General features: G+C 44.5%; 1 protein-coding gene across 4 annotated transcripts in view; it reads right to left on the bottom strand.

Moving 5' to 3' along the window:
* The window catches only part of LOC112454324 (semaphorin-2A), a 308,067-nt gene that overhangs the window by 33,249 nt on the left and 260,509 nt on the right, over nucleotides 1-14,309 (bottom strand). For all 4 annotated transcript variants that reach the window (XM_025015633.1, XM_025015635.1, XM_025015634.1 and 1 more), the window contains one exon: nucleotides 437-524. In XM_025015633.1, the coding sequence (XP_024871401.1) occupies nucleotides 437-524 (88 nt within the window). The remainder of the gene's footprint in view (nucleotides 1-436; nucleotides 525-14,309) is intronic.

Consider the following 14,309-nt stretch of genomic DNA (forward strand, 5'->3'; position numbering starts at 1 on the left):
CTCTCTCTCTCTCTCTCTCTCTCTCTCTCTCTCTCTCTCTCTCTCTCCCCCCCTCCCTCTCCCTCCCTCCCTCCCCCAACCATCCTCCATAAATATACGAGGCGCAATTCCATATCTATGCGACGATAATTATTATCCCGAAAGCTGATATCTGTGTAACGGGTAATCCCTCAAAGTTCAGATTATCCGATTACTCGATGACATCGGAAAATTCAATCAAACGGCACGATCCCCACACGCTTCGCACACGTAGAATTTTAATCACAGCAATCGTAAAAATCCGCAGCGTGGCACGTACATATACATACACGGTCCCAGCGCGCGCGCTGACGTAATACCTCTGTTCTCGGGCTTTGACGAGGGAACGTCGCAACTTTTCCCGGGGATTTTCATGGCGTGACATTTTATTACGGAGCCGGGAAAAAGTTCTACTTACATAGCTCCGACATATAGGGCGTCCCTCTTACTGTCCAGGTAGAGTGTCCTGTAGTATAGCATGCCGCAGCTGAATTCCCGCACGTGTTCTGAAAGCAAAAGTAAATAAGGGGATTAAATGCGACGTCGTAGCGTGGCGAAATTCATTTTCCGTGCCGCAGGAACGCGGCGAAACCGCGGCCGCGTCGTCGCGGCCACGCCGCGCCGCGCCGCGCGCTCGGTAGATCGTTAGATTTTCATTACGACTTTTATAATAACGGCCGGATAGAGTAAGGCGCCGCCCTACCGCCCTGCCGACCTCGCCGGTAATCCGGCTAAAGTCAACTCTGACTTATCTCTACCGTAAACTCGTCGGAATTACACGGCACGTAACGCGCGCTCGACATTTTCGTTCCATCGGCCAGCGCGGATTCGCTGAAATCCGCGCCGCGAAAACGTCGAAGATCAACTCGCGCGATGAGTCGCATGTTAATATTAGCGAACGAAGCGCCCGCGGGAAAAACTTTCGCAATTGTCTTCTCTCGTTGTAAATGTAAGTCCTTGCGCTTTGGAACAAATTCTGGGGCAAAGGAAGTATTTAACTCTTCTCGAGTTTCGTGAAGTTTCGTGAAAATTTAAGAAGCGTACAATTCGTTCCTTTGCGATTTCAGTGAAAAGAATAAAAAAAAAAAAATGAAAAAAGAATACATTGCACATTTTCAGACAAACGCGCGATAACTTCCGAACCGCTTAAGAATATCAGGTCAAATCGGTTATCATTTGCACGTTGACCTGAAACGCGTAGAATTCACGGGCCAGTGGAATTACCGCGCCAATGAGAAAGAACGGCTCGACGGCTCTTGCCAACTCCGTCTCTTCCTCTCCTTCTTTTTATCTCATCGACACTGATCTGCTTAACATATGAAAGAAAGCAGCCCCTTTCTAAATATACTCGTTCCACTCCGGGCTAACAGAGCGCGAACAATACTATATTTTATACGGTATCAGGAGGGGCCGACGTGGAATGAAAGGGGTTCTTACTCTGGAACAGAGCTACTCTTCCTGCGTATCTATACCTTGTTCCGTCTCTCTCCCCGCCAGTCTTTGTCTTTTTCTCTGCCCTCTCTCTTTCTCTCCCTTCTGCATCTCCACGCGCCAACCCTTCGCTTCACGTATTCTCTTTCCTTCGCGTGCGCGGGGAATGCAGAAACTTGCGATCTTGCTTTATCTCCGCGGAACGACCGACGTTACGCCACGGTCCCTCTAATGTCGGACTTATTCAAAACCGATGTGCTACCCATAGGTCGTTAGATCGGCCCAGATAGACCACGGCTAGACTGTGCTCCCTGAGGGATTTCGAAATTTATATTCACTCGCGAATACCGTATTCGCGTGCGCGTTTATCTCCTTTTTTCCCCGATTCGTCTGAATGCGCTCGCGCATTCTCGTTTTCCTCCTATACGTAGGCATGTTCCACGCAAAAGTTATTTCGATCTTATCATTGTTATAAAATTGTATTGCCCACTACACTACGAAAGACAACATCCGCACCTGCCGGTCGTTGTATCCGAGTTAATATAACTGTTGCATCTCCTGACGGGGCCGCGGGCGTTTCTATTTCTGACCGCGGATAAAATTGGCCACGCCGCGACTCGCACGATTGTTAATGGGATAAACGTCGCCGCACGACGTAAGTTCTATTTATGTAGAGCCAGATTCGTCCCTTTGGTATAACGTTATTTATTAAGCGTGCAGAGTAAAGGAAATATACGTTCTGAATTGTAGTAATAACATGTCCCGTGTTGTACCCACATTTGTATGTTCATTCAGCAAAACTATTCTTGTAAGATATATGTAGTCAACCTAGTCAACGCGTAATTTATATAGCCACTCTCGCAGCACTTCGTTAAATGGTCATAATTAGAACTTTCTACGGTTTTACAATTTCACCATCTCGAATGATTATTCGATAATTGTTACATTATTTTCGATTGCATCGCGTGCCAATATTTGCTTAATTAATTATATACGATACGTGTATAATATAAATAATTAATCGTTCAATATTGATGCGCCGCCGGAGAAATGTACATGGCGCCGCCGCCGTCGCCGCTGAGTTCTCCGACAAATATTTATCATCGTGTAATTTACTGCCATTAAAAGACATTCACGGCGCGTACGTGCGCAAACACACTGCCTACTTATCGTAAATTACTTGCAACGCACTCCCATAAGAACGTGCGCTGAACTTCGAGGGACGATACAATCGCTAATCGAGGTTGTTAACGGTGCGTGATAACGCCCTAACGACCCTAGTTGCGGAAACCATCCATTTGAATTCGGTGGTTCCGGCAACGGCCTAATACCTTTACAGTATTTCTTAATTAAGCACGCCGAGAGGGTATCAGCGACCTAGAATCGTTACGAATCTTGCTATCGCGGCCATTATATCTGATAAAAAAAAGGAGGGCTACAAAAATGGAGGTTGGCGGATGCAGAAACCATTGCCGTCGCAAATATATACACGTATAAATTATTTCTGTATTTCGTTGATTCAAGAGCCAAATGGTTATCCGGGCTATTTTTTATAATTATGCGCGCAATGCACATATGTAGAAGATATACACGCGTACAATTATCTTGTGAAAATAAGAGCAGTTAGCTAATGAGCTGTTTATCAAGCTAAAACGAGAAGCCAGAAATTACTTTGAGGATAAACGTCGTTTTAGATTTCTATATTCATTCAAGATAAATTTGGAATACATGCTGTTTTTAGCCAAGCTATGGTTGATACTGTTAATTTAAATCCTACCAATTTTATGAGTTTCAATATGTAACGAGAGGACGATTCGCTCTTCAAATCCCTCTACGTTCACGTCATGCTCCAATTTCCTAGTCTTGTATACACGTTTTTGCATCTAAATGCATTTTCCTCAAAAGCCTTTAATCGCTGTTCGCATAACATCCGGCTTCGGCCGAAGCAATAAATAATCCGACTTTCTGGAAAACTCATTTGCTGTATCCTACAGTTATTTTATCATATATCTCATCAATATACGTTTATTTTCTCCCAATATACTAGAAAATGAATTCTATCAAGAATTTAATCGATTTTTTCTGTATTTTTTTCTGTATTCAAGATAATTGCAATATTCCGATATATTTTGGCGTAAGAACCGAGATGATAAATAGTGCAAGGATTAAATGTTTATGAGAATATTTCATATACTCGGATATGTTTATCTTAGGTTTTTTTTTTCACTAATCTGTATAAGTCACTCTTTCATAAATTTCGCAAATAGTGCATTTGACGGGATAGACGGGATTTATGTAAAATTCGAGAAAGAAGCAAACCGCGTCGATGGTTGAATATAAATCGCGACAATAGAGATTATGAATCAATGAGCGGTGAATGGAATTGTCACGGGGAGGCAGACGATGAGAGTTCGGGTAACTGTATGAGCAATCAGGGATTTTTAGGAACTCTATCGTGATAGCTTTTGAAATCGCTTCGCATCCTCGTGAATCGATTTGAGGTCGATGTTATTCAAGTTTAATAAGCTCAACCGCGAGCACGAGCACACACATATATAGATATATATGTACCTTCGTGCTCTCATGAGAAAAGTCAACGCGACTGGATTACGGGATCGCTGAGATATAAAATCTTAATATACTATTTTCGACAGTGCCCCAGGAGACATTATAAAACCGGTGGTTATTTTTGAAAGATTTACACCGTAGATTTGACCTGCCGCGCACGATTTTCGTCGAGATCGCTGTTAAATGTGAAGTCGTACAATCGTTTTTTGTGTTCGCGGATGATCTTTATGGCAGATTTATGCATAACGCGCGTCTCTTATCGGCAGCCAAACGAATCCTAGAGCACGTGCAGAACCAATACGATCTCTCCCTATCACGTGCACGAAAGGAAATGCGAAACCATAAAGAGAGCCAGAGTTGCAATTGAATAAAGTGAGACCGGCGCGGCGCGGCGGCGGGGCCCAAATTCAGCCCGCACAATGGCAGATTAGGCGCGCGATCATTTTTTACATTCGTCTGGCTTCGTTCCAGCTGACACCGGCATATGGCCGCCAAAGATTATGAGGGTACCGCTGCGCCGCCGCCGCGGTCGTGTCCAATTTCCAACGTTATTATTATTTTAATCCCTTGAGCCCGAGGCAAGGTGCCGCGCCGCACCCGCGGCGGATAGCGAAAATATTCTCCATCGCGGTAATTTCAATTGCAAAAGCGCCCTTTTTAGCTTCCTACGATCCATCTCGCTGCGTGCGGTATCCACCGCCACTGACTTTGAAAAATGAGATACATTCTGCGCGATGCATGGCGCGAGCGATCAAATAGATTTCACGTATAATATGCAAAGAAACGTATTATGTCAAGAACTCTTGTGTTTAAGATTAACAAATTACCCGGTAACAGTAAGACGTATTGCAACGCTTTCGCGATTCATATGAACTTCCGTGTGAGTTACACGAGTCATTTTTAACAAATATTTCCTTCGAAAAAAAAAGACAAATGCATTTTTATTGCGCAGAGCACTTACTTTTCGATTAAAGGTACATACGGCAACAAAATTCGGAACAAGGTAACACGATACAAGGAGAGGGGAGAAAGGAGGGGGAGATCGAATGTCTCTGGAGTCTCGATTCGCAATCGCACTTCGGTCAAGGCACGATCATCGCGTGGGATAGAAACCTGCTGACGCGTTTCGAGGACCTTTTATCCGGTGTGAAACGCGTCTTCTATCCTCCGTGGCTATCAGGAGTTGGTTCAGACGAGAGGGGTCAAACTAGGCGTGTGTATGCGCACATACTCGACCACCTCGGCCGCGGCTCTTGACAGAATTGACATGTTTGGAACTCGTCTACTCCGCTTGCGGATTCGCCGGACCCCCGACACGACAATACACTCTTCTCAAAACCGAAAGTCCCGGTGCGAGCGCCCCCGGATATTGTGCAAACTTTCCAGGTTTCCCGGAGTATCGATCATGGCGTGCGTCCGATACCTGTCGTTCGTGTCGTTAATCGAATTTGCCAAGAACAGTGGTGGATTTACAGTTCAAGTGGTCTCAAATGGAGCAGCATTTAGGGACGTTACGGTTGAAGTCTCTCTTTCAGTTAACACGCTGTTAACGTTCCTCGTTCTACGATATCGCTGGGCTGAAATCTAAGAGCATCGAGACTCTCGTACTTCGTACCTTGTTTTTCGGAACACGTGCGGGAACCGAGCGTAACTATGACGACGATTACAATTTCATTTCACCCTCGTGGCACGAGTTCTGATCGAAGGTTGCCAGGTGCGTGCGAATTCACGTTTCGCCCCGGTTATAGAATCGACTACCGGGGTAACTGGGGGATAGGCTGCGGATTAAATGGGAGGCGAGGGTAGTCGACCGGAGAAACAGTTCTCAGAATGCGAACGGGCTGCCATTTACATTCGGAAGATGCAGGGGGCGAGTATTTTGCAGCAACAATTTTGATAATAACCCGCTGCTTTCCGACCCGTTTGCCTAATAAACCGACAAACGTGAATGAACGACAGGTCGAAAGAAGGAATTCGAGGGAATCGTTGGCAATCTGCGGAATCAGATGGAGAAAAAGTATATAGGGTGGAGTAACGTCGCGAAACGTAATTGCGTAAGAGTATAGTAATGTAAAATTTTGAAAGAGCAACGAAGGTTGAAATAGAAATATCTCAGTCGGTCTAGGCTGAACGGCGCGCGAAGAGAGGAAAAGAAGCGGAAGAGGAGTGGGGTTTCGTTGACAAAGTAAGTATAACATAGGTATGACGAAGCAAAGGGAGAAAAGGAAAGGGAGCAAAAAGAGAATCTAAAAGAGGGACGTAAGAGAGGGTGAAAGCGGAGATGAAATGGGGCAAAGCGTGGCTGGTGCGCGGCGCACCGCCACGTCACGCCCTTCTCATTAATCAACCCTCTCCTGGGCGTCTCTCTGTCTCTATTTCTCTCCTTTTCTATCCCTCTATTTATCGTATCCATTCTCGCTGTCACACTTACAAGATCGTTTACTTCGCGGAATTTGATTATCGCATATTTTAATCTAGATAATAGGGGCCTACGGCGCTTAAGAAAATGTGTAAGGATGATGGGTGACACTTTGATCGGTCGATCAATACGCGCGTTTATAAATTTAGAATTGCACGGCGGACGCCTGCTAATTTGTTACCTAAATTAAATACAAATAAGGTTGAAAACTTTACGAGAATAGTCGTTAACATAGATGCGAAATGCAAACAGTTCTATTGGTATATGACAGTTCAATTTAGTTAAAGGCTCATTAGGTTAATGCATCGCCGTCATGCAGTTGTACCAGATTTGGATCAGATTTACTCCATGGGTCACGTATCAGAAGCACGAAGTGGAAACACTATTCTAGCTTCCTCCCCCACTCCCTTCCTTCCCATCGCCTTTGCACCATTCTTAGTTAGTGTACGAACATGAGACTCCTTGATAGTTCCTCACAGCGAACTATGAACTTGCGTAATTGGTAGCACGATATCCTCTCCCTATAATTGATCAAGTTGTATAGAGTCACAACATATTACCGAGAGAGTCATTCCGCCAATGAAGTCGGATTATTTATAATATAGACTCGACATAAATGGAGAAGCCCATTTTCAGAAAATATTTTTATCGTTTCTCTTCCACACACACACACATACACACACATGCACACATGCATAGGAGATCTGATATCCCATCGTTATTGGATAGGGAAAATTGGGTATCTATTTTTAAATCCAAAATTGATTTTGTGTGATATATCTCTTGATCCTTTTTTATCTGATAAATTGAGATTAAAATAATTCAACAAAAGAGGTCAATATGTAAAATGGTATTGTATCGTTCCGCGCAAGTTAAATATCATCCTTAAATATCCCGCTGGAAATTGCGAGATAAAATGCGATTAAAAAATGTTCTAACTCGTCAGAGGGAAATATTTGAATTGATACGACGTTTGTTACAAGTATAATCGACAATGTCAAAGTCGAGTTGCGCAAAATGGGACTGGCATTTGTAATGCCGGCGCAGCGACGCACCGGTATAAAATGGAGATTGGTCGAAAAGCGAATTATAGCGCGACCACCGCCGCACCGGTTGACAGCTCTCGCACAGTTTCACGTTCGATACTGCAACAGTCATGGCTCGACCTCAATAATAATAAGCATTTCGATTGATCCTTTGCACGATTCAATTGTTATTCTGGCGTTTTCACGTACGTGAACATCTACTGCGTTTGACAGACATGTTACTCCACAGATACAACCTGCGCGTTGCGCGTATTGATATTTTTGCTTTATTATTAATTATTTATGTTAAAAAGAATTAAAAGAAGGAGGAGGGAAGAGGTTGTCTGTTGTTTCAATTTTCTAGAGCCGATTTTCGTTTCATACTCTTATGCGAAAAGATTATTGAAAAGAGCTATCGGTTTTAGCTTATCCGTTATCGATTTTATCCTCAAAGTGACTACGGAATCTATCGCTCGCGATAAAGCCTGCGTACCGCGCGCACATTAAAATATCCTCGTCGACAAGCATATCGGCGTCAGGGACGATGGTGGTGGCGCAGATAAAGACCGAGCGAGGCAGGCGACAGAAAAAAAGGACCAGGAAAAAAAAGAGGGAGAGAGAGAGACAGGGAAACAAAAAGAAAACGCGGAGAATTTTCACTGCCTCGCCACGGCCGGACCGTACGGCGCGAGCGAGAGAAGAGAATGAAAGAGGATGAATAAAGCCTGAAATAAATTGCGTTATCTTTTCGTTCCACGCGTACGGCTACCGTCGCTGTACCCGGCGCAGCTTGCTGCTGCAGTCACCACCACCACCGCCCTTCGTCGACCCCCTAATACCTTTCCTGCACCCGCGCGGGGGCGGGGGGCAGTCATTTTTAGAGGGCTCTTCAGGGCTTTTCTATGGCGCGTTCTCGACAGGACTTGGACTCAGATGGTATATGAAAGAATACGCTCGAGAGATCTACTCTCTCTGTCTCTCTCTCTCTACATTTCTCTTTCTCTCTGTCGGTCCGACTGCTCCTCGAGAACTCTCCTTTCTTATTGACCCCCGCGCCCCCTTCTTCGCCTGCAAATCTCTGATTCATTCGGCTCCGGGATTTCCTTCCTTCGCGCTGGTCTCGCGCGTTCGGGTATCAAAATCTTTCATCGTTGCCGCTAAATCTCCTAACGAGCGTAAAATCAAGGCACGTTCGTTCGACGGACAGATTGCAGACGCGTAACTTTCGCAAAACTAATAAGTACTATAGTTCCTTTCCCTTCGTCTTCATGAGTTATAAACTGTGGCTTAATATTTCGAGGTAAAACTCTAAGTGGAGCACAAATATACTTTGTTATACATAATCATTTATACAAATATACTCTATTTATACACATATACTCCATCAATGTCTCATAAAATTATAATGAGCCTTTCACATAGATTTGTCACCCTATACACGCCACTTTTACGCTCTACTTGCGTGCGAAGTTCAATGCCAAACGTTGGCTCGAAGTATTTAGATTATCTTTCGCAATCTAATTAAATTTTTTCTCGCTTCTATCGCACTATGCTCCAGTTTGACACGGATATTTATCAGAAAAACGTTTCAGCAGAAAAAAGACGTGAGAACAGGAAAGGGGTAGGCCGGTCTATTACTTTCAGCATTTCTTAGATCACTAATCAAGATTTGCTAGATCGCTAATCAAGATTCGCCAAACGTAATACAAGGAGGAAATAGCGCGGGAGTATGTCAAGAGAACTGCTGTACAGAGAACGATATAGGAAAGAGACAGAAAGGGAAAGGGCAAGCGCGGGAAAAAGAGAGAGAAAGAGAAAGAGAGAACGAGTTAGAGCGATCGGATCTGCAGACTCGCGTTTATCATCGTCGGCGAATCTACTTCGGGGGCTGTAATCACCTCCCCCTCCACCACTGCCGTTCCTCGCTAATAACGAGTTACAACCCTTCCGCCGTCGGGCGAGGCCAACGGAGTGAAGGTGGAGAGGAAGCGAGGGCGGCCACCTCGATCTGAGTTACGGGGGTGGGAGTAATTGCCAACGTAATCACACACGTTGCACAAACCCGTTGCTCTACCCCCTTTCGGCGCGCACAGAGCTCGCTCGCACAAAACTGACCCCTCACGGCGCGCATCCCCCCACGGCGGAGAGATCCGTTTTTGAGGATGATCAGATAGACGACCTCCGCAAAATGTCCCGCGGCTACTAATCCTCGCCCTTTTTCGGCGGCGCTGAGAGGGAGGACGCGCGAATTTTTCGCACTGCAGAGAGGCACGAAAAATGTTTCTAACGCAGTAAATTTTCACTTATCTGAGAGAAAACAACGCGAGGGCGAGATATATATTTTCCTCACAAACGTATTCGCGCACCGAAAATATTGGAATATAAAAGTTGGTATGGTTTCTATTAACTCTCTGTACAAGATAGAGATTAAAACAAACTGATGGATGACAACAACGATAATGATGACGCAAAATTAAAAATGTGATCAATTTTCTTTAATGAAGATGCATCGCAATATGCAGAATGTAATGTAATAATGATGTAATTCATCTTATTTGCATATCATTTTGCGAATAAACGCAGCTGGGAGGATTGACACTTTATTTATTACAACACATGAAGCGTATCACGATATAACTGGCTGCGAATGGTCAACAAGGTTGTTTGAATGCATTATCAGTTCGCATAATTTAAGCACCTTCCTAATTTACACCACGCATAAAAAGATAATCAAACATTAATAAATGTCATCTCTTTATAAAGTAATTCTAAGTTTTATTAAAAACGATTTTAACCCGATTTTATTAAATAATAAATAAATGTGAAAGTCAATTGATTCGTAACAATCGAAAAAGTTTGCCAACTATTAAACGTATCAAATAACGAAATAAAACGAGATACGATAGATGTCAATAAATACGATAAAAGGTAAGTCATTATTATAAACGGAATTAATTTATTTTTAATTCTTTTTGAGGAATCTGGCCCCCAGGTTTAGCCAGCGTCAACACATGAGTGCACGTAATTGAAGCGAGTCATGTTGTAAACGCAAAATCAATCGGCGGATAATGTTAATTCTCTTATGTAAAGCAAAGTGAACAAAGCGATAACGATCTTTCGAGTGCGATAGAACCACCGATCCGGAGGGGAGCCGCAGGCGAAGAACTCAATTGCGAAGTTCAACAAAAGCAATCGAGAGCTGATGATATTCCAACAATCACTATTGAGCCAGATCAAAAACAAATATTGTTGCTGCTATCTGTGTCTTATTCTACGATGCGTTCATTTATATTAAATTATAATAAATTGGTCATTTTCGTAATTGCGATCGAGCATTAATGGATCTCGAATCTCGGAAGGCGATATTTATTCAAATTAAATAAATTTTAGTACACACGCTATTTTTTAAACGCGGTACATACAATGCTAACTATTTCAAGCATTCTTATTGCAGCACACGCAATTACACATACTACAATAAAAGCAACATTTTATCGTTTTTTTTTTTTAACGCAACTGAAACAACTCTACATTTTATATTTCATTCTGCCAATTTGAAGTCGTACAAAGCCCGCCGTGTTGTCGGTGTAGCAAATTCCACTTTTTCGCTTAAACGGTGGAAATATTATATCCGAGCGGAATTACGTGATAATAAATGTGTCTAATAGTCTTTTTAGATTGGGAGTGCAAAAATAAATAAACTAATATTATTAGCGGATATTTCATGAAATAATTATCACTCGATGTTAATTTTAACATGAAGACACAATTAACATTTTAAATTCTACGTCTTATTTATTAAAAATATTCTATTTATCAAAAACGTAAAATTATTGTCTCCGCGCGAGGACGCGTACCGCGGATAATTGTTAAGTGCGATCAATGCCGCAATAATGGGGTTATTATGTTATTGTACTATCGCACGAGTTTCTGTTGCGTATATCACTTGAATACGTAATGCAACTTCAAGCAGATTGCAAGCTCGGAGGGGTGATCAAACATCGAGTAATTGTAATCCCTTTATAAAACGATTCCAATAGCCGATTATTATTGCAGCAAACCCATTCCGCGAGGCATTTCAAAGAGCTACGATTCAAAGAGCTTTATTTAAATTTCAAAGTGTCGTGAAATATAAATATAGTGATAGAGCAATCAGTCGGTGCCGGTTTATGCCGACGCGTGTAACGGGCTAACTTTATTGACATTTGGCGGAAATGTGCACAGAACTTGGCCATTACAAGCGGAACAGAATCATGTCCATGCCCATACGCGACAACCGCAGTGTTCACACAGCCGCCATGCGCCAAGTTGGTTGGAACGTCAACGTTAAGCCAACTGTCCATCCGAGATCTGCGCTCGCAGTATCGGCAAATATCGATCTTAACGATGCGCCCCTAACTCTTGCAGTGGGGTAATCAAACACTGTGTGATTTTAATCCCTTTGCAAAGCAACCCCACCGGCGGCGCGATTTGCGCCGCCTGACGGGTACGAGTCCGATCGGTTTCTCCCGCGCACAGCAGCTGCGTTAGACACACCTTGAAAATCCATCGTGACGCTATTGCTCTGCGGATTAGGCGGATTCCAATTTCGGAGGCCGGTGAGCCCGTGGCAAATTGCATCCCAACGAATTATACCGCGGATCGCGCCGCAATCGGCAACGACGTTCGCCGATCGCCTGGAACGGAACGGGCGGAACGCTGTAACGCGCCCTAAGCAGATTGCAACGCCGCGGCGGGTAGGGGTTAATCAAACATCGGATAATTGTAATCCCCTTATAAAGCGATCCTAACGGCGACGCTGGGAGCCCGTGCCACCGCCGGCTTCGCTCTCGAACTGAGGAGCAGCCGCAGGGTGGAGCACTTGATTGACAGTACGAGAGCGGCATGAACAGTGGGCTAATGAAACATCAGTATGCACACACAATACTAACCCGGCCGGGACCACACGCTGCTCACTATTACATCACCGTGTTTACACGTCGCCATCCAAGACCAGGCTGGTTTCGCGAGAGCGGGCGAGGGGCGGTGACGAATGTTGCGGGCGCAATCTGCATCGGACAGGTTGTCGCCCTTTACATGACCACGGGAGAGGGAGGCCCCACTAGAAGGAACGAAAGGTGTCCCCCCCCTCTTCTCGTCTCTTTCGTCCGGTTTGCGCGTCGCGTCGCCTCGTGTCGCGTCGAGCACTTCATGCACTTTACGTATTTTGCATACGAAACACATGCGGACGTTAAACCGGCGACCATCCGCGCGCTGGATTATATTGCAGGAACGGATGAGTCGGATGTTTCCAACAACAACGCGCGCAGAGGCTATCGGGCGGAGCGGCGCGGAGATTGCCTTTTGTCCGCGCGACCGGAAGTGGTTTGGCTCGCCGAAGGAATGCCTTTGCTTTCGCGGTTTGCTACAATTACAGCTTCGCCCGAAACTCAGAACTCACGATGATATTAACGGTGTACCGACGCACTTTACGTCAATATCGAAACTGCTATAGACTTTGACTCCGACAGCGGCAGGGATAGAATGACGTGGTAGCCGTCGTATAATCAACGGTAATGGAGCGAATCTCTCATTATTGCAGACCGTCATCAATTATTGTTCGATGCTGAAGCACGCCCCGTTTGATTTCGAAATCATTTCTGGTTTCTAAATATTAAACGCGCGCACCGATAATCCCATCTCAGAGGGATAGAGAACATTTCGCAGTTATGTAACAAAGAATAACCATCACTCGTATATCCCTCGGGTAATCACGTTTCATGTTTTATCTTCCTAAATTTATTTTTAACGCTAAACCGGCGGAACATTGATTGGTCTTTTTCTATTTTTTTTTCTCTCCTTTCGAGGCCTTTGCGGTGGGATTTGGGAGAATCGTCGATCGCGCAAAGCGCTCACTTCCGGAATTATTATCATCATTATCATATATATTAGCTTTGCGCCCGTGCAACCGCACGCTAACGCATTTGATTTAGCGCTAATAAATAACCATTATTGTACCGAACGCCGTGGCTCGCCGGAGTCGCGTATGCCGGTGCCGGAGGGCGGGCGGTCGCCCGCGGTTCCCGAGGGAGAGAAAATAGAATCGACGACGTAGTTTCCATTATTGCGCCCGATAAGGGGATGGGCCCACGAGGGCTGCGTGGAAACGTGCGCACGTATACGCGCGGATAGGGTTGATCGCGCCGCGATAATAACCCGACAGAAGCGCACCAGATGGCCCGGGCCGCCCAGATCGTCTGCAGAAGTTACCCGATCGTTTCGCGTCGGATTTCCAAGCGAACATATGAAACTAAGCGCATAGAAATAACGAAATTCTCGATCGGTCACAACGAGACAAAATCTTCGTGGCAATCGCGTCGCGGATTTTTTTCTACCGCAAATGCGGATAAATCGGCAGAAGAGACGAGAGAAATTTATTTCTATATACGGATTACGGCCGGTACTTGGATGATGGGCAATGATAATCGGTAATTGACGATTTAAACGCGGCTCGTATCGTTTCGTGGCAATATGTACGCGAATTATCAGTAAATTATTCGTCGACGATATGCGCTTACGCTATTAAAATACTCATGATTTATTCATCCCTAGATTATCGCGCAAACCACCAAAAACTCGAAATCGCGCGCATAACCCTCCTCTCTATCGTAGATGATATTTCAATCGGCGGCCGAGTTAATTCCATTTGTTCTCCCACTTCGCCGAGCGATCTGTTGTATTTCGCTTAAAATAACTGCCTGAAATACATGCATACGTAACGGAGCCGCTTTAAGTGTGCAAACGTACGAGGACTACTATTAATACACATGACTGACATCGTCCTCCGCGTTACAATATCCTGCCAATTT

The sequence above is a fragment of the Temnothorax curvispinosus genome, unplaced genomic scaffold (genome assembly GCF_003070985.1).
Source record: "Temnothorax curvispinosus isolate PA1 unplaced genomic scaffold, ASM307098v1 QBEX01005011.1, whole genome shotgun sequence".
NCBI classification, from domain to species: domain Eukaryota; kingdom Metazoa; phylum Arthropoda; class Insecta; order Hymenoptera; family Formicidae; genus Temnothorax; species Temnothorax curvispinosus.